Source organism: Hippichthys cyanospilos, chromosome 11 (genome assembly GCF_059441005.1).
Source record: "Hippichthys cyanospilos isolate Australia breed blue-spotted pipefish chromosome 11, RoL_Hcya_1.0, whole genome shotgun sequence".
NCBI classification, from domain to species: Eukaryota; Metazoa; Chordata; class Actinopteri; order Syngnathiformes; family Syngnathidae; genus Hippichthys; species Hippichthys cyanospilos.
In genome coordinates this window covers 19924001-19946583 of record NC_142379.1, presented here as the reverse complement: position 1 = coordinate 19946583, position 22583 = coordinate 19924001, and the positions used below count along the sequence as shown (strand labels likewise).

At 39.7% G+C, this 22583-nt stretch overlaps 1 protein-coding gene across 4 annotated transcripts in view; it reads right to left on the bottom strand.

The window, feature by feature from the left end:
- Nucleotides 1-22583, bottom strand: part of dscamb (Down syndrome cell adhesion molecule b) — a 155042-nt gene that overhangs the window by 56235 nt on the left and 76224 nt on the right. For all 4 annotated transcript variants that reach the window (XM_088427068.1, XM_088427070.1, XM_088427069.1 and 1 more), the window contains exons 4-6: nucleotides 1969-2115; nucleotides 508-786; nucleotides 151-426 (exon numbers count right to left, since the gene is read on the bottom strand). In XM_088427068.1, the coding sequence (XP_088283194.1) occupies nucleotides 151-426; nucleotides 508-786; nucleotides 1969-2115 (702 nt within the window). The remainder of the gene's footprint in view (nucleotides 1-150; nucleotides 427-507; nucleotides 787-1968; nucleotides 2116-22583) is intronic.

Genomic DNA, 22583 nt, shown 5'->3' with positions numbered 1-22583 from the left:
GACAATGGGACTGTTAAATTGTCTCACCCACCAAAATATTTTGCATTCCTCATAAAGGTATTTACATTAAAAATGGTTGTACAAATTGTCCTCATGTCAAGCATATTCTGTTTTTGTAAGTGCACATACATTTGCTTTTTGCATTGTTACCTTCAAGAATGACTTGCACAAAGTCCTGAGCGGACATTTTGCCCTTTCTGGCAAAGCATTGATAGGCCCCACCATCACTTTTTGACATTCCTTCCATGATGAGATTTTCTCGGTTGAGGCCAGTGAAACGGACATTGTTGCCAGGGTAGATGATCTCTCCATTACGGTACCACGACAACTCATACTCGTCAGAGCCGCTCACGCTACAGGACAGAGACACCTTGCTACCCACACTACCTTTCACCTTCCGAGGGCTGACAATCGCCTTTAAAGGTTCTGAGGAAACAAAGGAGGTTTGCTGTCAATTTCTTCATACTTTTTGCTCAACACCACTCTGGAAGAATGAAAAAGCCTCACGTCTGACATGCAGGTGACCCATGACCTCCGCGTTGCCATAGCTGTTCCAAACTTCACAAACATATGTCCCAGAGTCGCTCGGTTGCGTGCTCTCTATCATTAGGCCTGTGATGGTCTGGCGGAATCGACTGTCGGGCTCCAGGGGACTGTTGTCCTTGAGCCAGCGGTACTTGGGGAACGGGTAGCCGGACGCCTTGCAAGGAAGCTCCACATGATGGTTAATCATAACATCCCGGTGGTCAAAGCCGTCCAAGATGCCTGGCTCAGCATTGGTGGGTTCTGGAAGCAGAGGAGTTTAGTGTTAGAGTTATTTAGTTAATTAGTGGCTAAGCACTTGATGGGTGAATCCACTCATGACACCGTGAGTGAAAATGTAGTGCTTAAAGGCGAACATGTGTAAGAAGCGTCTCCAAGAAAGCCCCATGGCCTTCATGAGTCGTCTATCATCATTCAATAAGCAGCACTACAATCATACTGCGCTTAAGCCTCACTTGTTGCAAACACAAATCTCACATATTAGACCAAGGACACTTTGTTTTTTCGACACGTGTATTGCTTTGTCCCGTTATCGGTTAGCAGGATTACCATTTATTATCCAAACTACAAGCTGATTTTCTCAAGTCTTGGGTGGATTGGGACTGTTACATGACAGGAAGAAAGGATGGAGAACAGAAAAAGTACAATTCTGGTGAAGAATTTTCATGTTTCTTCGTTTAAACATTCAGATTATTCGAATTTGTCACTTTCTTTTTTGTCAAAGGAAATAGATGTCGCATCATGCATTCAAAGATGAGGTTCTAAGGAACTAGTAAGTTAACACTCTTGATTGTTCAGTGCAATCGTGTTCAAGATGGAGGGAGACATTGAGGGTCAAATTCACATGTAACTCGTAAATGACAACCATAATGCGGGTTAGGAGATCGGGCGTCTAAGGTCCACCTGGTTGGAATGTGGGATGGTTCCTGCCCAATGGCTTTGCCTGTTGTCAAGACATCACTGCACTATATAGCACAATATGTTTTTTGTAATCTATATTGTTTACCTGTACTTGTCTGTAATGTGTATCTATTTGTCTGCATTTGGTACATGCAGCATCCACTTCAACCTGAGGGCCTGGAGGGGGGTTCCTCCCACCTGTGGTCCCTTCTGGAGGTTTCTGATTTTCCCCTTATTGGGGTTTTTGAGTTTTTCCTTCCCCTTCTGGGAGCTTTGACATTGGATGCTGTTGTGTACTTTGCACTGAAAAGATGTCTCTGTACGACTTCTTTTTTCGAAAGAGGTCTCCACATGGCCTCTTTTCGTCTGAGAAACCCTTTGAGACTTCGGTGATTTAGGACTATACAAATAAAATTTGATTGATTGATTGATTGATTGATTGAAATGTTTAAACACTTTATACCTTATACATCTTTATGTATTTCTACTATACACATATATATTATGTTGTAACTTAATACGGACCTGACACAATGAGTCGTGCACTGTTGCTCTGTCTGGTCTCCCCGGTGTAGCGGTGACGAGTGGTGCACCGGTAATTATTCAGGCCGTCCTCAGGCAGGACGTCCAAAATGTACAAGGCTCCTGTAGGTGTGATGAGATATCGTTGTCCTGCAACACACAACACACACACACAGAGGAAAAACACCGATCAGATTTGATGCATCAAATTCGAGCTAGAACTACTATGATAAAATGTCCAAGTAGCAGTGGTGGGCCGCCAGGGCCAGCAAGGCCTTCTCTGCCAGCCTAAAATAACCTGACATTTTCAAAACTATAATAAACTATAATAATTATATTAACTATAATAAAAGTCCATTTCCTTTTACATGTATTTTTTCTAAATATATACCGGTATATATTTTATATATAAAATTATTCTCCAGATTCTGTTCTTTTTGAGTCATTTTACATCCATTTGGTTACGCTCCTTTGCAGTGCTGTAGTTTAAGTTAGATAATATGTTAGATGATGTTAAATAATTATTTAGTTAATTACATGTTTCAGCAAAATATAAATTCATTAAACAAATGTTATGTACAATAAGTTATTCAATTTCCTTATTTTTAAAACCCAGCTTCTCCCGCATACTAGAATGGTTCTACCCAACTTGTCAGGTGCCACCTCTCAATATAATGATTTATTTTTGCAAACAGAGATCTACTAAGATCTCAAAAGAAGACACTTTAAGTTTAATATGTTCTCTGAACAAATATTTATAACAATTTCTTTTTGAAAACAGGTCTGACGCTTTATGTTGATTTGTTTTTTTGGACGAATATGTATTATTAATTGAGTTAGTGGTTTATTTTTATGAACAGATCTTTACTGTAATCCCAAAATATGATGCTTTATGGATAATATTTTCCCATGCACAAATATTTATTTATAATTATTTCTTTTTGAGAACAGGTTTGAACCTTTATGTTGATTATTTGTTGTGGACAAATATTTATCAATGATTGTTGTTTCTTTTTGATAGCAGATCTCTTCTATGATCCAAGGACATCAAATGATGAGCACACTTTATGTTGATTATTTTTTTAATGGACCAAAGTGAATTAAGTTTGAAGGGTTCTAAAGTTCAATAAATCAACCATTTTAACCAGTTTAAGACTTTTTTTTTTAACCCAAATTGATTTGCACTGGCTCCCCTTAACCAGTGCAAAGAATTTGTTTTTTTTTTTTTTTAAAAAGGCTTAAAACATGCCATTAGTGTTTGATTTATTAAACTTTAGAACCCTTCAAACTTGATTCGTATTGGTCCACAAAAACAATAATCAACAAAAAGTGTGCTCATCATTGGGTGTCCTTGTATCGTAGAAGAGATAAATTATTGATAAATAGCCAAGCACAACTTTACTTGGCCGAAAACCTATTTCACAGGGGCTACATCACTGAAAAAATGTTGAGAACCATTGGCCTAGTGCAGGCATGTCCAAACCCAGTCCTCGAGGGCCACCTATCCTGCATGTTTTTGATGTTTCCGTCATCCAATGCGGCTGATTCAAATGATCAGGTTTGTTGTCAGGCTCCCGCCGAGCTTGCTGGTGAGCTGATCATTTGAATCAGGTGTGTCAGGAAAAGAAACCTGGAAAACATGTAGGACAGCGGCCCTCGAGGACCGACTTTGGACACCCCTGCCCTAGTGTGACTGACTAGAAATCTAGCAAATAACACCCGGCTCTCAATCTCTCATCCAAAGTCAGCTGGGGTTGGCTACAGCTCATAAAGACCCCTTTTGTTTTACTATCTTGAATTTAGTAAGTCCACTATTTTCTTCTTTGCACGTAAGTCCATCCACTTTTTTTTTTTTTTTTGCATTTATGACCATCCATCCAACTTGCTCTACTTCCCTCCATCACAGGGGTCGCGGACATACTGAAGCCTAGCCTAGCAGTCTTTGGTCGTAGGCAAGATACACACACCCTGAACTGATAGCTAGCCTGTCGTAGGGCACACAGAACAACCAATCACACTCACACTCACACATAAAGGACAGTTTAGAGTACTCAATAAACCTATCATGCATTTTTTTAGAATGTGGGAAGACATTGGAGAAAACGCTTGTAGGCATGGATAGAACAATCAAACTCCACACAAAAGCGAACCTGTGACCTCAGCCACCGTGACACCTTGTATGTGGTTATTGATGTTGAAGCCAGTTTCAATAATAAAATGATCATTCAAGTGCGACTTCACTGAAGAAAAATAAAATTTGTATGCCGGTTGTGGGTCACTGTGGAGCGATGGTTAGCACGTTATTTTCCTCACTGCACTATACCAAGCAAAATCACTCATTGAAACGCAATGGGCAGAAAACAGTTAATAAATGTTATTTTGAATGAAATAAACAATCAGATATAGTATAGCTCTTAAGATATAGTGGCAGAAAAAAAATCCCACAAAATATTATACATGTATTCTGTTCATCTTGCAAGCACTGACATTTGTAACGCAGTTGTATGCACAGTTTGCAGCTGTAGATTATATTCCACTGGGTGAGTTGTTTTGATTGCGCTCAGTGGCTGAAGGCATTGAGGGTGATTTATAAAAAAGTTGAACAAACGGAGGCTTTGTGGGGGCGAAGAGAGAGAAAAGATAAGAATGGGGTGATTCAGTTTAGTCGATAAAAGGGAGCAGTGGGTGTTCTTGTTATTTTTGTGTATATATAAAAAAAATAAGTAGACATTTGTGGATGTACACAGGAGTATACAGACACTGTAGATAGAATGCTTTCAAAAATGAAGGCACAGTATTGTATTTGTACTGGAAAGAGACTCAGTTATATTATTTATTGTTGTGATTTTTGGACAAAATAGCCTTTCAGATAGGTGCTTCAAGCTGACGTGAAAAAAAGCATGTGAAAGCAGTTGCACGGAGCTGCATTTTGTGTGTGGCTTAACAAATGAGACGCCACCTCCCTGAGGTCACATAATGTCAACCTCAATACATGACACATGAAACTATCATCCACTAAAGGGCAGTGCTGCTGCTCTGATATTCATATTGGGCACATTTACAACAACAAAGTCTAAAGCAATTAGCTATAAAATGTTATTCAGCAGGGTAATTCTATCAAATGACTGAATTTTTCATTAAATATTCCACTGGAGACTAATTTGTGTGGAAGAAAAGCAAAGTATGTTTAATATGCGTCCACTTTTGATGATTATACTTACAAAAGAAAAGAGACCTTGTGGGGTTCTACAAAACAGGGCGGGGGAATAAAGAGCAAAGTGGCAAGAGGCGAAGGAATGGAAAAGCTATTGTAAGCGTTGACCTAGATAGAATAGACAACAGATCCCTTGGATTTGATGTCCTTAAGGGCTTTCACTGGTTTACATGCTGTGGAATATCCTTGGAGCAAGTGAAATTTATGAAGGTGGAAGGGAAACAGGGAGGGTGTGCCCATGTTCAAGTCTGTGTGCGTGTGTGTGCGTGTGTGTCTAGGTGCTGGAAGCATGTGTGCATGTGAGCATGTTTGACAATAGGGGGAGGACATCTACTCAGGGCACAAGGAGGAGGGTAAAAGCTAAAGCAAAAAGATAAAGTAACATTTGTTAAACTTGGGGGCTATGTGAATATTCCATTTCAATTAACATAAGCCTCTCAGTAGCTTACAAGTCAGTTATTAAAAGGGCTAAAATGTAAACACATTTTTCTTTAGTCAACTATTAAATAGCGGCCTAAACAAAACATAAATGTCTAGTCTGAAGCATTTCACACCATGCCGCTTCGGTCCATATTTTCTCTCCTCCCTCCTGGCTTCTCCATTTTGAGTCTGCACTGGTCCTCTGAAATCTCACAGTGGAATCCATCTTGAGTGAGACAAAATTGTATTTCACCGCAGCCACAGCTGCCAGCCGCTGCAATTTTCTCCTCAAGCACGACGATGCAACTGCAGCCTTTTTAAGACATCAGAGCTCAGTTTATTGTGTTATGACAGAATGTGTGTGTGGGGGGGTCAAAATGAGCCATATTGTGATCATATGGATTTTGTCATCACTAATTCCTGCTCACGCTATCAGTTCATCAACTGATGAACACTGTCACTTTGCTGTGTACTCTTATACTTTATTCTTATGTATACTGGGAATAGAACAGAAGAAAATTGGGATCTACAGGAGATGAAATAAATCATGTTATTCTTAATATTATGCCAAGTTCCACTTCACCAGAGACATTTAATTAATCATCACCCATTTTGTCAATATGAAGCAGACACCCTTCTCAGCAAAACAGTCAAATTCTTTTCAGATGGTATAGTTAGAAAAGTGGTCTATAACAGTGGTCCCCTACCACTGGTCCCTAGTACCGGTCCGTGGATCAACTGGTACCAGCCCACATGGGCAGCACCCTGCTCTTCATTCATTTGTGCTCTGTTTGGCTTTATTTTGGTTTTTAGCGCTTCCTCTGGTCGCTGTTGATATTAAATTTTGTAGTGAAAAGGATGGGTGTTGTTAATTACCTTCCTATCTCGTCGACTTAGCATCACCATGTGTTCCGTCCCGACAACTTGGGTCACAAAATGCCAGTTTGCTATCGACGCCACAGGCTAAAAAGAAGTCCGCGGGATCAAGGGCCTTTTCCATTCGCACACCAGTACTCTGGAATACCCTACCTACGGAAGTTCGCGCAGCTACCTCAGTAGAAATCTTTAAATCCTCACTAAAAACACATTTATACTCGAAAGCATTTATAATGGGCCTGTCTAACAGCATTCTTCTTTATCCTGTCCCTTTCTCCCGGCTCGGAGAGGGGGCTGGCTAGATGGTGAAGGTTTACTTGACCGCCCCCATTTGGCCCTGCACTGATCGACCATCACGGGTTAAGAGATCGACCATCTGAGGTCCACTTGGTTGATCGACCGTCTAAGGTCCTCTCGGTTGGACTGTAGGAAGCTTCCTGCCCAATGGCTTTGCCTGCTGTCAAGTCATCATTGCACTATATAGCACAATGTTTTCTGTAATCTATATTATTTACCTGTATTTGTCTGTAATGTGTATCAATTTGTCTGTATTTGGCACATGCAGCATCCACTTCAACCTGTGGGCCTGGAAGGGGGCTTCTCCCACCTGTGGTCCCTTCTGGAGGTTTCTGATTTTCCCCAAATTGGGGTTTTTGAGTTTCACCTTCCCCTTCTGGGAGCTTTGACAGGGGATGCTGTTGTGTACCTTACACCGAAAATATGACTCTGTATGACTTCTTTTTTCGAAAGAAGTCTCGACATGTCCTCTTTTCATCTGTGAAGCCCTTTGAGACTTCAGTGATTTAGGGCTATACTAATACAATTTGATTGATTGAATGATTGATTGATTGATTGATTGATTGATTGATTGATTGATTGATTGATTGATTGATTGATTGAATGGATTTTGTATTGAAAGAAGTGGGAGAAACGCATTTTGGTGAGTCAAGTATTTGATTTATTTTTTTCATTTTTAATATGTTTTCGTAATTTTATTTTGTTCACATTCAATTAGTGGCAAAGAAATTATGTTCTTATATTAAAGTGTGATTCGTAATTTAGCGTGCAATCTTGTTCAAGCTTGTCTGCTTTTGATATCACATTCTGTCTAAGTTTTTCCTGTTGTGGCTTTAGTGGCGTTTGACTTATTTTGCCTTTGCGTTGGTGTTTGTGTTGGTTGTTTTCCCCCGGCTTCCTTCGTTAGTGTAATTTTTGTCATTTGTCATGAGTGTTTTCCAGCTCTAAGGTAGCTCTTGTGTTTCGCCCAGCTTCTGCGAGGAATAAATTGTTTTATTGAGCTTATCTCATCCTGCCTCCCTGCAATTTGGATCCACCTTCCCACATCCGTCAAACAGTCCCACATGTCACACCAACATGACACTTGGTGGACTTCATAAAACTTTGTGGACAAATAATTTAAAGTTATTATTATTTTAAGTTCTGACAGTATCACATATAATGATAAGTTTCAATTGCTGATGCGAGTTTCTTGATGTTTAAATGCTCCGGAAAATAGCCTGTGTATCCCAGTATTGCATACGTGTGCTTCTGAGGGGGCCGAATCACTGAAGGCCTATGTGTGAAACGCACGGACCGCAACTGAGTTAAACAGTATGTCAAACACAATACCAAAAATGTAGGCTAGCTACTTACGTTAGCTCCACCAAAGACCATCTGTTTTTGAAACGTCTGTCCCTAACCTAGCGAACTGAATTGAAATTGTGGAATGCACTAACTGTTTTGTGTACCATTATGATGTGAAGCTAAGTAATAATGGGATTAAAATACTAAAAAAACATTCAATAGCTTTTCATGTCTTTATAAATTTACAATACAATACAATGATTTGTATGGAAAATTTGTCAGGAAAATGTTGGGTCCCCGAGACTCGCAATACTAAAAAACTATGTGTCCCAACAGAAATGTATGGAGTCCCAAAAATTGAGCAATAAAAAGGACAAAATTAGGGCAGGGATCTTTGTCTGACGATTCAATTTCGATTTTGGGCTCTCCGATTCAATTCAGAATACATTTTTGATTCAAAATGATTCAATTCAAGCAAAAAATCTTTCTGCTTCAATCTACAGATGTGCAAAGAATCATCATCACACAACTTCATTCTGCTTTGCAAGTCTTTTTTTTTTTTTTGCAAGTCCTTTTGTCTTTTTTTTCTTTTTTTTAATTCGTTTTGATTCGTAAGAAACATGCCTCCCTCCCCAAAATAATGTGGACAAACTGCTAATCTTTGAAGTTAGTTATACATCTTTTAACTTTTACATTATAAAATAAGACAAAACGTTTAAAAAAATGTTGCCCAAATGAAAGTTATTAATATTTCTCAGTGCAATTATGACAAACGAGATAAAAACTAAACATTTTCAAGTGAGCTTCTAAATTGTATGTGCAAAGCATTCAACGTACGTGTGCAAGTTTGTTCATTTCTGAGCATATTGAGAAATTTACCATTCACATTTGTCACATTTTAATTATTAAAAGCATAATTGATATAATAATAAAAATAATATTTCAACTGTTCTACTGTGATGTGTATTAAAAAATAGCACAATGTGGACTCTGTAATATCATGTCAATGAGAGTCTCGTTTTTGAATGCCGAAAAATTCACAGCCAGCCGCCTTTTTTTGGGGGGGGGCTTCTTGAAACCAACTTTAGCTCGATATGCTGCTAGCGTCCAACATTGAACATATAAAAAAAATGCTGCGTGAAAATAGCACAAACATAGCTGAGGTAATTTACAACGGTAATTCAAACTGACAAACCAGAACGTGAACCTGAGAGCATGATTGGCTAAGGCAGCCAAAGAGCAAAGAGTATAAGTCATATCGAGAGCAGGGTCCCACTTCTGGTTGAAATTGCCTTGTGTGACGCAAGTGTTTCACAACTCCCCTACAAAAAACGTTGTGACCCTTGACAAAAATTATGCTTCGCAGGCACAGGAACAAAGGCTAAATGTAGCACTGAGTGTGATGCGTTACATTTCAAATAATGTAACTACAGTAATTACTTTGAAATGACAGTGATAAGTAATAAATAATGCATTACAGTTTTGAAGTAACTTGACCACCAGTGAAAATGAAGATGGGTGCCGGTCCGCTAAAATAGAGTCCAAAATGTTGGTAGTCATATCGGTAAAACAACACTGTGTTTCTAAAAGGGACAGTTACCCCATTTATGACAGGATATATATGAATTTCAGGGACACGTAAATTACCCTAACCCTTGTTTTAATCAAATAACTTACAGTAAAACTATGTAAAATTATTTAGTTGTTGTTTGTCATGTTAAAACTATGTTAAAGAGCCAGCATGACAAAATGAAGAACAAAATTATGAATAAAATGTATCATCCATAAGAAGTGAATTTTACTGTCCCACTTTTGTCAAGAGTTGAAATGGTAAACTGTAAGTCTAACGGTGAGTGAGCTATGAGACAACTGAGGACTCCTTGGTTGACTTTCAGTATTTATACAGTCTTTATAGTTTTAGTCCAGGATTTTATTTTATTCAGGTTATCATTACTCACTATAAAACAAATTGGGGTTAGCGACTATCACTCAGAATTAAGCATGGGTGTTGAGGCTGAGGAGAATGTGGACCCAAAAGCAAGGAGGCATTGTGTGCTCAAAAACAATGATTAAATAGGTGACGAAGAAATGCGGTCAAAGTTAAACAATAATAACAGTGAAGAGAGAGAGATTAAAGTTCAAATTTGATAAATGTATGGAATGGATGCCTACAACAATTTGAAACTGTTATTAATACTCCATCTAAAAAGCCTCCTGCATCTGGAAAAAGTGTCTTTCTGTGAATGCACCTGCTGTATGAATAGATTTTAGCAGTGCAAAAGAATGACAGAGCCGCCATTGACCCCACATTGAAGAAGGCGTCCTTGGTTTTAAACGAGGCCTTTGGCATTAATGCTAGAATGCTAAGAGAGTCTCTGTGTCTTATTTACTCTCAAAAAAACTTCTGTGTTCCTGTTTGGCTCATTTTACTTCCTCTGCTGCTTCCTGCGTGTTCTCTCCACTTGCATGTGTGTCCTGAATGCCAAAAGCCAGTTGTTCAATCCTGCAGATGTTTGTATTAGGGATATGCGATTAAATACGATACCAAGTGTTGATATCGAGCCGATGCCTTATTTCAAGGTAGTGATACTAGTTTCAGACGCTATCTTGGAATAGCTACGATCACAAACTAGAAACAACAAATTAGAGGAACGGGATATTCTTATTAATTTAATGGAATTCTAAAGACAATTGTATATTGGAATGGATAGGTATTTCTTCATAATGATCTGTTATTGTTTTTTGGGGGGAAATTTTGTGTACCGGTACAAAAAATACTAGTGGCAAGAGTACTTGGTATCAGTATTGTGACTACTCAAGATTTAAGTACCCATACTGGGTTTCATCAGGAAAAAAAGTGGTATGGAACATCCTTAGCCGATATAAACACCTTCCTTTTCATATATTGTATCCACTTGGGTATGAGTTGGTAATGCCAAAAATTAAAGGCACATAAAGGAACATTTAAAACACGTCATTTTTAAAGTCAATGACTAAGACACTATTGCCTGTTAAAAATCATTTTAACGTTATTTTAAAATGTTAGTTTTAGTGTTAAATTACTACATAGTGTCACTTCAATCAAAATCAAAATGAGACTTAAATTAAAGATAAAATCACATTGACACAAATACACATGGACGCAGACACACACAGACACACACACGCACACACACCTACACACACACAATGCAGGCATAATTTAATGTAGAAACTATTGTGACAAGTGGTGTTATAGACCCACTTCTTCATATCGAAAATGGGCTCTCATTTATCATAAATTATTGCTGCATTGTAATTCATGCAAAAAATGTCCAACTGCCTTGAACAATTCATATTTAATAAACAGGCGAGCAAGTGAGGGATGTCATTGTAAATAAATCATGAGACCACCCCTCCACCGCATCAGATTTGCACTGGTACTGGTCGCTCAGATTTGCTTCATGACAGTAATGGGATTACTGTAACTGCTGAGTGAGAGCATTTAAATGCTTTTTGGCATTTAAATTCTTTAGTCAGATCCAAACAAAGAAACACAGAAGTGTCTTTACTATCAATTAAAGATTCATTGGAAATACCCTCTGTGTGCTTCTGGAAAGATGCTGTCTTGAAGAAATGATCACATAAACAAGTTTTGCTTTCAAACTGCCTTGATATACTGTACTAATCTAATGTACTTGGAATATTGTTTATTAGGCACCACCCGTCTTCATATTACATTAAAATGGGGTACACTGTGCTTTCCGGCATCCCAGAAGACGAGAGTTACAGATTTATGTCATAGAGGGGGCAACCTAATATCAGAGCAACCGCAGAAAGGATTAATTTTACACTAATGTATAGCACTTTGCTGAGCACACACAAACATGCGCTCTTAGCACAAAAACTGCTGAAAGGGAAAGTTGGGTCTCGCAGGTTAAAGAGTCATGGGGTTGTTTATGTCTTTGATGTGCTTTGCATTCCAGTAATCTCTGCCGAAGCCTGGTGCCATTAAACAGCATGTTACTATGCAGGCTATTGCAGTGAAGCAAAGAGCATCAGCAAAACTATAAAAAAGTAAAGGTGATCTTGGACTGTAATAGTTAGGCAAAAGAGCTTGAGTGTTCTGTTTGTGTGTTTGTTTTTTGACAAATCCATGCTCCGTTAAAGAAAAAATGCTTTTGCGCACAATCAAGCACGCCCTAAAGATGGATACATTTTAACCCAACAGAAGCCTCAAGCGCGTTGATTCTGGCAAAACTACAATAGTAAATTAATTAAAGAAAGGGGTATTTGGACCAAAGACTGACAGTTAAGGGGTGCTACTTCTTAGTCTTTAAAGTTTCATGTTTACGAAAACAAACAATTAAGTATTTCTCCAATGATGATTTATGAGGAAGTCAGACTAAAAAAAGAGTCCATCCATCCACCCATTCAACCACTTATGCTCACAAGTTGCGGGTGTGCAGAGCCTATCCCAGCTGTATTCGGGCAGAGGGCGGGATATACCCTGAAACTGTTTGACAGCCAAAAGCAGGGTACACAATGACAGACAACCATTCACACTCACAAACACACCTCAGGACAATCGAGCAGAGTGCCCATTGTGTGGATCGCGGTCAACCGGTGGAATGCCTAGCTATTGTTATTTGCCCACAAAACATCGTGCTACATGACAAAAAAAAAAAAAAAACAGCTAAAAAAATGAATGTCAATCAAGAAAAAACAACACAGCGTTGTTTACATCGAATGCTGCTCACAAAGGGAGATCACGATTACGTTTCATACAGAACTTGATATCCCACATATGATTTTGAAGCATTGTCTGGTTTCTGGTTTCTGGCTGTTTGATGAAAATACAGTGGCTTATCAGGTAGCAGATTCTCCACATGTCTCATGTCACTTCTCGGCCAAAAAGCTAGAGTTATTGCCCGGTAATTGTGACTATCATGCCTGGGTCATTTAACTCTTCCCTGCCTGAAATGAGAAGCGATGTGTACTGCAAGCCTAAGTACGCTGATTGAGTCAGACTCTGTCTCTCACTGCAGTTGGGCAAATCTGAAGTCGATAAATATGTAATATATTTTGGGTTATTTCCATCAACTGGTATTTGGCATATCAACAATAGCTCCTTACAAACATTCTGAAGTGTGTAGCTGAAAATGCATTTTCAGAATGATGAGCATATTTTAATGCAGTGGTTTCTGAATTTCGGGGCTCGACCCATAGGAAGGACGGCATTGTGACATCATTACCACTGCAGTGATTATTGAAGCTATGGTTCTTGTTGATGTATTTGTTTATTCCCAAAAAACAATGAAAAAAATGTTTAGGGACCACAGATTTAATGGAGCATCAGTCCTCATCCTGACATGTTCAATTTGATTTGCACTTTCCTAGAGTAAAACAGTGCTGTGTATTAATATGTAGCTACAGTATAAGAAGTTGCTCGTATTTTAGTGTAGTTTTAAATGCTTTTCTTCAAGCTAAAATTTAAAAAATAACATTATTATTGATAGTGTTAATTGTTGCACTTGATGTTGAGGAAATTGTACTCCCAAATGGATACTAAAATGCATAATTAAATCAAGCCTTCAATTTCAACTGAACTGGGGAGAGGATGTTGACTAGGGCTCCTCAATGAATGTGTGTATGTGTGCGCTTGCAGCAGTATGCCATCATAACCTAATTATTGCAACAGCTTAACAACAGCAATTAGCACATTTCCATCAGACGACACTAATTTGTGAATTCGATTCTAGCACCATTCAGCCCTGCTCCCGCGTGTGTGCGTGTGTGTTTGTGCGCGTGGGGGTGTGGAGGTAGCACTTAGTAGTTACTAGTAATTGTCCATCATATATACTGAGATGTGAAAATTGCATATGGAAATTGTTGTTATTGCTCAGCTGAGACTCAAATGAAATTGCATTTGTTTCATTTCTTTCCTCAAGAGACACAAATTTTCCACATTGCATTTTAAAACTAAGAGAACATATATAGACACACAACAAATGCACGATATTGTACCATCTAAATAAACAGATCGGTAATTACCAAATTGCAATTTTATGTTTGTGTAATGATTTATAAAGTATGTACTAGCTCTTAAACAAAAATATATGTTTAATGCTAAAATGTAATTATGGCCGGACATCCGTTGGCCTTCAGTTTTTTTTTTTTTGTACCAAAGAGAGTAATCAAAACTTCAATAAACTGGCACTATCATAACCCATCTATCCGCTACATAGAGATTGGCTTACAGCGGTGGGATTCCCGTCAGTCCATTCACTGACAGATGTTTTGTTGATGGACCGCCGAATGACCAAAACAGTTTAAAAAATGACAGACTAAGACCAACAGAACCGTGACTGCAGTCTAGACACATCTTGAAAGTGTCCATGTAAGATACCAAGATACTGTTTGGTGAGGATGCTCCTTAGTGAACATGAAGTCTTATAGCAGTCTAGTACCAAGGGAACACACACTAGGCATTGTGGAGTGCTCAGGTAATTTTTGACACACTTCCCTACTTAATTTGGATGATTTGAGCAAAGACTGTAAAGTTGAGCTTTTGCTCTTTGTTCAGAATCAAACTATTGAGAGTATGAATTAATAGGGTTGGATATAGTTTGAATTTGGTTGATACCTGTTCCAATTGAGGATCGTCTGTTTGATTCTGGTTCCAGTTATTTTTTTTAATACATCATATGTTACTAAACCAATTCACACTGAGTCCGGAACCGCCGAAGTTACAGAGGAGAACTGCAAAGCTAGGGCAGGTAAATTTCACCGACTTTCCAAAGGGTGACTGCCGCTACAGTAGGTCCAGGTGGGTCACATCTGTTTGGGAACTCAGCAGACAGGGCTAGGCGCATGTATATGTCGTTACTCTCTGTGGTTGAGTCCCATAGCGCTCACCTCAATGACAATGAAGTGTTTTTGAGGATGGTGCTCACCACTGCAGACATCTCTGTTTCGCTCTCCCGTTGCAGTCGCTTCTTTTTATTTATTTTTGCCTTATTGTTCATATTGAACATACATCACTCACGCACGACTGTATGCTACAGCAGGGAGGCACTTCCTAACATTGGAAAAGTTCATCACAAACTTTCATTAAGCCCGGTGGACTTCGGCTTTCTGTTATGCCTGGATGACGCAGGAGCAGCCTCGGCTTTGGGCAGATTGAGTAGCGTGGCAGCCAAAGCGGTTAAGGCAGAAACAAGGCAAGAGGGGAAGCCTACATGCTAGGCTAAAAGCTAGGGCTGCTAGACCACTGGTACATAGCCTGCTGCTAGCTAACATCCACTCCCTCGGGAATAAGATTGATGAGCTGAGAAGTTGATCTAGTATTCATTGTGAGATCAGAGACTGTTGTGTTTTCACTGTCACGCACCAGGCCAGCTGCATTACGTCACCAGCAAACATTAGAACAAAAAGCCGGACGCTGTATTAATCACAGCGGGGGACTTCAACCACTGCGACACACAAGGGAAAAAAACATCCTGGACCAAGGCTCCAGCAACGTGAAAGGTGCTTCCAAGCCTATCCCAAGACCTCAATTTGGAAGAGCTGACCACATCTCCATATTCCTCTACTATTCCTACAGACAACTTACAGACAAGCAGGCTCCCCGGAGGAGTAAAGCTTTTAAAGTGTGAACTGATGAAACTGATTTAGTGCTTCAGGTCTGCCTTGAATGTACAAACTGGGAAGTGTTTAAAACCACAGCCGTGTGTGAAGGCACTGACACTGTAGATTTAGATGAGTATGCTTCAGCAGTTACCAGCTACATTAGCACATGCATAGAGACAGCTACAATTACTAAGCATCTCAGAACATATCCCAACCAAAAGCCCTGGATAAACTGTGATGTGAGGGCCAAATTAAGTACACACGCATCTGCTTTTGTTTCAGACACCGCTGAGCACGACAAAAAGGCCAGATATGACCTGAGTAGAGCCATCAGCGAGGTCACCTGAGAGTACAGGCAGAAGCTGGTAGGTTATTACTCCACCGCTGACCCTCGACGCATGTGGGAAGGATTTCAACACATCACGGACTATTAACAGAGTAGCAGTGCAGTCACATCCAGGCAAGCCACACTGCCGGATGAGCTAAATGAGTTGTACGCACGCTTTGAGGCAGAGAAGCAGATCAACAAATCAGCAGAGAAGGATGCTGGGCGTGGAGTGTGCACAGGACCCTCCTCTCATGGTGACGCCAGCAGATGTGCGCAAGGTTCTGAGCCGGACAAACCCGTGGAAAGCAGCCGGTCCAGATAACATCCCCGGCTGTGCACTCAGGGTTTGCTCGTCAGAGCTTGCTGATGTGTTTGCGGACATCTTTAACCTGTCCCTTGCACAAGCTTCTGTCCCCAACCTGCTTCAAGGCCACCACCATAATGCTTGTCCCTAAGCAACACACCTTGACTTGCCTGAATGACTACCATCCCATAGCACTCACCCAAATCACATTGAAGTGCATTGAAAGGATTGTCATGACTCATATCGAAAAGACCATTACAGAAACTGTGGACCCTCTACAATTTGCATATTGTCAGAACCGGTCCACAGAGGATGCAGTCAACACCCCAATCTACACAGTGCACATGCACTTAGAATGCAAGGACACATATGTAAGAATGCTCTTCATCGATTACAACTCAGCATTTAATACAGTCGTCCCTGACAAACTGACAGATAAACTCTTTACTCTCGGTCTAGCACCCCGCCTCTGTAACTGGGTGTTGAACTTTCACAAGGGCAGGCCCCAATTAGTCAGAGTCCATAACCGCACATCCAGCACAAGAACTGTAAGCACAAGGACACCCCAGGGCTGTATGCTGAGCCCCTAGCTGTAGAGACTCTTCATCTATGATTGTGTCGCCTCCCAAAACAACACCAGCATAATTAAGTACGCAGATGACACTACACTCATCGGGCTGATCACTGGAGGGGTTGAGACAGCATTTAGGAATGAGGTGGAGGACCTTGTGGCCTGGTGATGCAGCAACAATCTCCACCTCAACATAGATAAGACCAAAGAACTGATCATAGACTCATGACAGCAGATGGAGCTGCGCAAACCACCACTCAGGAGACAGAGATGGAGAAGGTTAAAGCCTTCAAATTCCTCTGCACCTCCATCAACAAGGCTCTCACCTGGTCCCACACTCGACAGATCATCAAGACGTCCCAACAGAGACTGTACTTTCTGCAGGGACTGACGAAATTTGGCATGCCAGCAAAGAGTCTCAACAACTTCTACGGATATACAAGTGTCATCTCAACCTCCATCACAATCTGGTAATCTGGCAACTGTACAGCCCAAGACAGGAAGGCTCTTCACCATGTGATCACGTCCAAACAATACTCACCCACAACACAATCTGTTTGAACTGCTGCCATCAGGCAAACGCTACAGGAGCCTGAGGGCCAGGACTGCCAGGCTGGCAAACAGCTTCTACCCACAGGCCGTCAGGATTCCTCACGCGCTAATATGCATCTTACCGCATGCACACATGAACCGTACAACCCTGCACAGTGCAGGAAAGCTGCTAAATACATAGTATTTTGCACTATATGATATTTTCTTCATATGTATACACTTCTTCTACTCAATCTACTCCGTAATATGTTCAGAATGTAAGTCTATTCATTTATTCCTATTTTTTTGTTTTATTGCTTACCTTATTATTTGCTCTATTATGAATGTAGGCTTCTCGGGAAAGTGAAAAGAATCAGAATTTCATTGTGGGGTATTACTATGCATATGACAATAAAACTCTTGAATCTTTGTCATGTACGGGCCCACACCGAGCATGGCATAGCTAGTCCCTACTTCCCGCTCTTCTCGGCCGGCGCTGAAAACATGGGAGCCACGAGCCCAGCTTGCTGGCGTGGTTGGGTGCACAGAAGAGAGGAGCTGCGCACACACGGTCTTCCTTTGTCTTAGCTTCTTATGGCCGGCCAACTAGGAACCAAATTTTGCATTTTTGCATCAGGTGTTGACTAGGTCTGAAGACGTAGTACTTTTCAAATCTTAGCCATTCCAGGAGAAGCAATGTATTAGTCCCGGTCCCAATCGATACCTTAATCTCAGTGCCCACCCTACTGAATAATAGTGTTTTTTCAGAAATAAAAAATATTTCAAAATAAAAAAATCTTGCAAAAATGTACAAAAAATGAAAAAGCAAAAAATTACATTATGCAGTACTGTATTAATCAAATAACGAAGTAATATTAGTTAATAACTATGTTATAATTTTTCAAGCGTTAGTTTGTAACTTTTTTATCTTATTTTGAAACACATGCTTTTAATTTGTCGGGTTGCGTTGCATTTCCGTTTTCTGTTTTACGTTCTCTGTGATTCATTCGGCTCGTCACAGTGACGTAGTGAATGACAACGTAAGCTCATATTTATAGTTTATTATCATTTATGTTGATAACGCACGCTACTGCCTATCTTTAGTGAGCGATGAGTGTTTATTCTGTTTATGTGTTCGTTAGTGTAGAGGTTGCAATTTATAGTTAGTAGTTGTTGCTAACCCGCTAATGTCAGCTAAAAATACAGTAAATTCATTGATTAACATTGATTTTCATTTCTTGAAAATTAAAAACGGATGATGACGTTGTTACTTGTTATCATGGATGGAGCTAGTCTAAGGTAAAATGGATGTCAGTTTTGATCGTATCACATTTTGATGATTGAATCATCTCACCCTATCTCATCACAACATTCCAAACAATGCATATCAGTGTGACTTCAAACAGCAGCCTTGGCATACTAAAGACCATTTTCTCCTCCCACCTCATCAACCCTCCAGTGACCCCAGCAATCACCTCACAACCCCCGCTCATAAGCAGAGTTGTATATGTTGACAGCTCCGAGGATGAGACCAGACACTGTGTCTGAGGCCCTGCTTTTTAATAGGGCTCTGTTCCAACTTGCCACTAATTATGCTGACACAATGTGATCAGCACATGGCTAAGTATCTTCATCTGATGGGGTGCTTATTGGGGGGTCTAACACTGTTGTAATACGTACAATTTGTCACTATTAAGATGGAGGTGTTGACAGGCATTGGTGTTGTCAGGGCAACTGATGGTGCTCCCTTGCGACAGTGTGTATTCTGCTGCATCCGGTAAGTCGAGCTGTCAGCCCCCTCAATAATCGATGCCTCGGGTTGCTCTGCAACCGGCAGAAGCACACGTAGGATGACATGCTGATATACAATGTCATAAACATAGTGGGGCTGAATACACAATGTACAGTACTGCACATGCCACAAACATACGTACATTTGACGCAAATGCTGACCATTTACATCCCCAGCTTATGTACAGTAACTAACTTCTTTTTTTTAACCAAGCGCATTCTGATTATGGCAAATAATGCAATGTATATTAATGAGATTGATCAACCAGTTGGGCAGGACAATGTTGAAGAAATGAGATAAACTGTATAACATGGATCAGTTTTTTGTGCCACATATTTTGTTGTTAATACCAATTGTATTTTTACTGCTACTGTAAGCTGTTTTTACTTGGTTTTTTTGCTACAGTAATATTAGCAGTTTTTTGCTGTCATTTTTGTGTCATACAACATTTGGAGTTTAGTGACTTACAGTTGTAAAGATAAGATAAAATAAACTGAGAAAGCAATTTTTTTTAACATGCAGGTTTAATACAATGATGCGCTTAGTAGACTGAATTCTAACTGTTGTTAGAATGTAAAAAGTGAAGAAAAGAGGCACTTGTGGGCGTCATACACAACAATTGATTCCAATACAGCATATTTTTTCGAATGGACGTGACTATTTGCAGAAATTGCCTGAGTACTAACTTAACGGGAATATGCAGATATAAAGGTATGCATTGCATTAAAAAAAACTAAGTATCTTCATCTGATGGGGTGCATGGTCGATGGCGGTCACCAATATAAGTGTGGGACATTGCCCCTTTCTGAATATCATGTCTATTTCGGTAGTGAGTCAGCTTGTTTTTGTAGGTGCCCCAGTAAGTAGTGGGGATGTTCCCTTTAAAGGGACAATGTGCAAGACTTAGACCATTTTTCATTAAAAAGGAATAAATGATTATAGAGTTCAAAAATTTATAAATGTGTTCTTAACGACCAACAGTATGTTTTAAATTGTAGTTATCGTGAAATGATGATACATGGGAGGTTGCACTCCCCCAGAGGCTGCCATGTCTGTTATAGCTACGGAAAATGGTACAGTAAATGCTGCACCTCCTGCTGTCTGTAATGAAAAAACGGTCTACATCTTACACATTGTCCCTTTAATATGAAACATGTTTATTTACTTTTTTTCCCCCATCTGCCCTTGGATGTCATTTTTGTTTCCTGCTCTTTTCTCACAAAGTTTTCTGTTCTGAATTATAGATGATACCTTTTTGTGATTGTCAGTACCATACTCTGCTTTTTTTAGAAAAGACAGAAAATTCCACCATGACTATGATGGAAGGCTTTTTTTTTCGCGTTCAAAAGACTAGCTTTTTTCAGTGATCTTCAAAAAATGAATAAAAATGGATTCAAAAGACAAAGGCCTTTGAAGGGAAAAAAGTTGCACTTGAGTGGTGATGTAGTATTGTGCTCAGCAGCCTGTCAGGATTCTTGCTAGCCAAACCTTAGGTCTCTCATATATTTTCAGTAGAGACCGTCTCCCATCAATTCTAATCCCGCAGGAATAATTAATTTCTAAAATATATTTGCTGAGGCCGTCTTGAAAGAGACACCATTATATAATAATAATAATTTTTAAAAAAAGGGAGTCGCTGAAGATGACTGTCATGTCACTCTGTCATCAGCAGAAATAAAAGCTTATGACGTTTGACATTAACTAAAGGTCGTGTGTAGACTCCTTCCATGGGCACAATTGCACTGAGTTTTTTAAGGATACATGCAATTTTCCAAAGGCAAGAGTTGAGCCAAGCAGGAAGTGATACACTGCAAACCTCACAGAATCAGTGTGCAGATTGGACAACGTGACAGAAATGCCCCAGGTTACCAGAATCAAGTTATGGAAGCCGAGCACAGTCAAAAATGAATAATGAGGGGCAGTCAACCAATCAGAGGATGTGATGATGGTTTAAAATACAGGCACTTTGATCTAATTTAGTAACACTTACATTGAGCGTCTTATATATGAAAGGTGCACACACATTTGCATGATGTGCTGTGTGTACAATTTGAAGGCATTGTCTTGGCAGACATTTTTTTGTGTGTGCATGTGTGTCTAGGGGCCAAGTCAGCACTTACACGCGGCCGGTTTCCAGCTGACGTCAGGGGTGCAGGAACTACTGTAGCAGGCAATCCCCATCCTTCCTTGTGAGATCTTTTTGCATCCTTATGGATCAGTTCATGCTCTTGCAATTTCAGTTCAAACTCGCACCTATTCTCTAGACTCACGTTTTACTTAAGTCAAGCACGAAAGCTTAAGGTGTTGTTTTATTTACTTTATGTTGATTGACATGTTTAAATTTTATGGCAGGGTCACACATCTGATGTTATGATGGAGACAACTTTACATTTTTGTGCAAAGCCGGAAAAGGAAATGTTGAGTCCAGAGGGGGGCAACTTACCGTATTTTTCGCACTATAAGGCGCACCCTCAAATAATGACATATCTTAAAACTTTTTCAATCACAATATAGTAAGACTCAAAGTAATAATAATACCTCAAATAATAACTCTAAAGTCTCATTATCATAATAACTCAATGTCAATATGACCAACCTTGTTCAACTGTAAACACACAAAAGAAACAGGTAAAGCTTACTTTATCAGTTCATTCCCAATTTACAAATACCAATCTCAATATTGATCCATATATAAGGCGCACCTGATTATAAGGCGCACCATCAGTTTTTTTAAAATAATTAAGGCTTTAGGTACGCCTTATAGTGCAGAAAATACGGTACATTTTTTTGCTGGTCCGACATTCATCAGAGCTCCGCCCCCCTTCATTTTTCATTTTTTAAGTCCAGACAAAATTGTAATCATCAGACCATCAATCCGTTGGTGTGCTTTTGGCCAGCCTTCCGCCATCACCAGAGTGGTGAGAGTGATGGAGAGAGTACATATCTAAAATTTGTAGGGATTGGTGATTAGCTGTAATTTACAATAACATGTTAGTGCCAATAACTTGTTTACTCCAGTCCATATGTCTATGCAGTCAGATGTGGGCATTACATCTGTTTAAAGTTGAATTGGGAACTGCAATAATAAACATTAAATGTGCTGGTACTTGCAGAAAGCCTGTCAAAATCTCACGTACCCCCAGGGGTACCAGTACTCCCATCTGACAACCGCTGGTTTACAGTGATTAGCATCCATTGTTACTGTTTGCTTCATTCTTGTCTGAGTAGGCGTTATTGATTACAGACAGAAATTGCATCCTGCCAGAATAGTATCCAACAAACAAACAGCAACAGTACTACAAGATTCCTTTCTCTTCTTTTCAGAGTTCCACCTTGACGGAAGCCTGCACTGTGTTGTGTGCTATCTGGGTCATGTTTTTGCTTGTT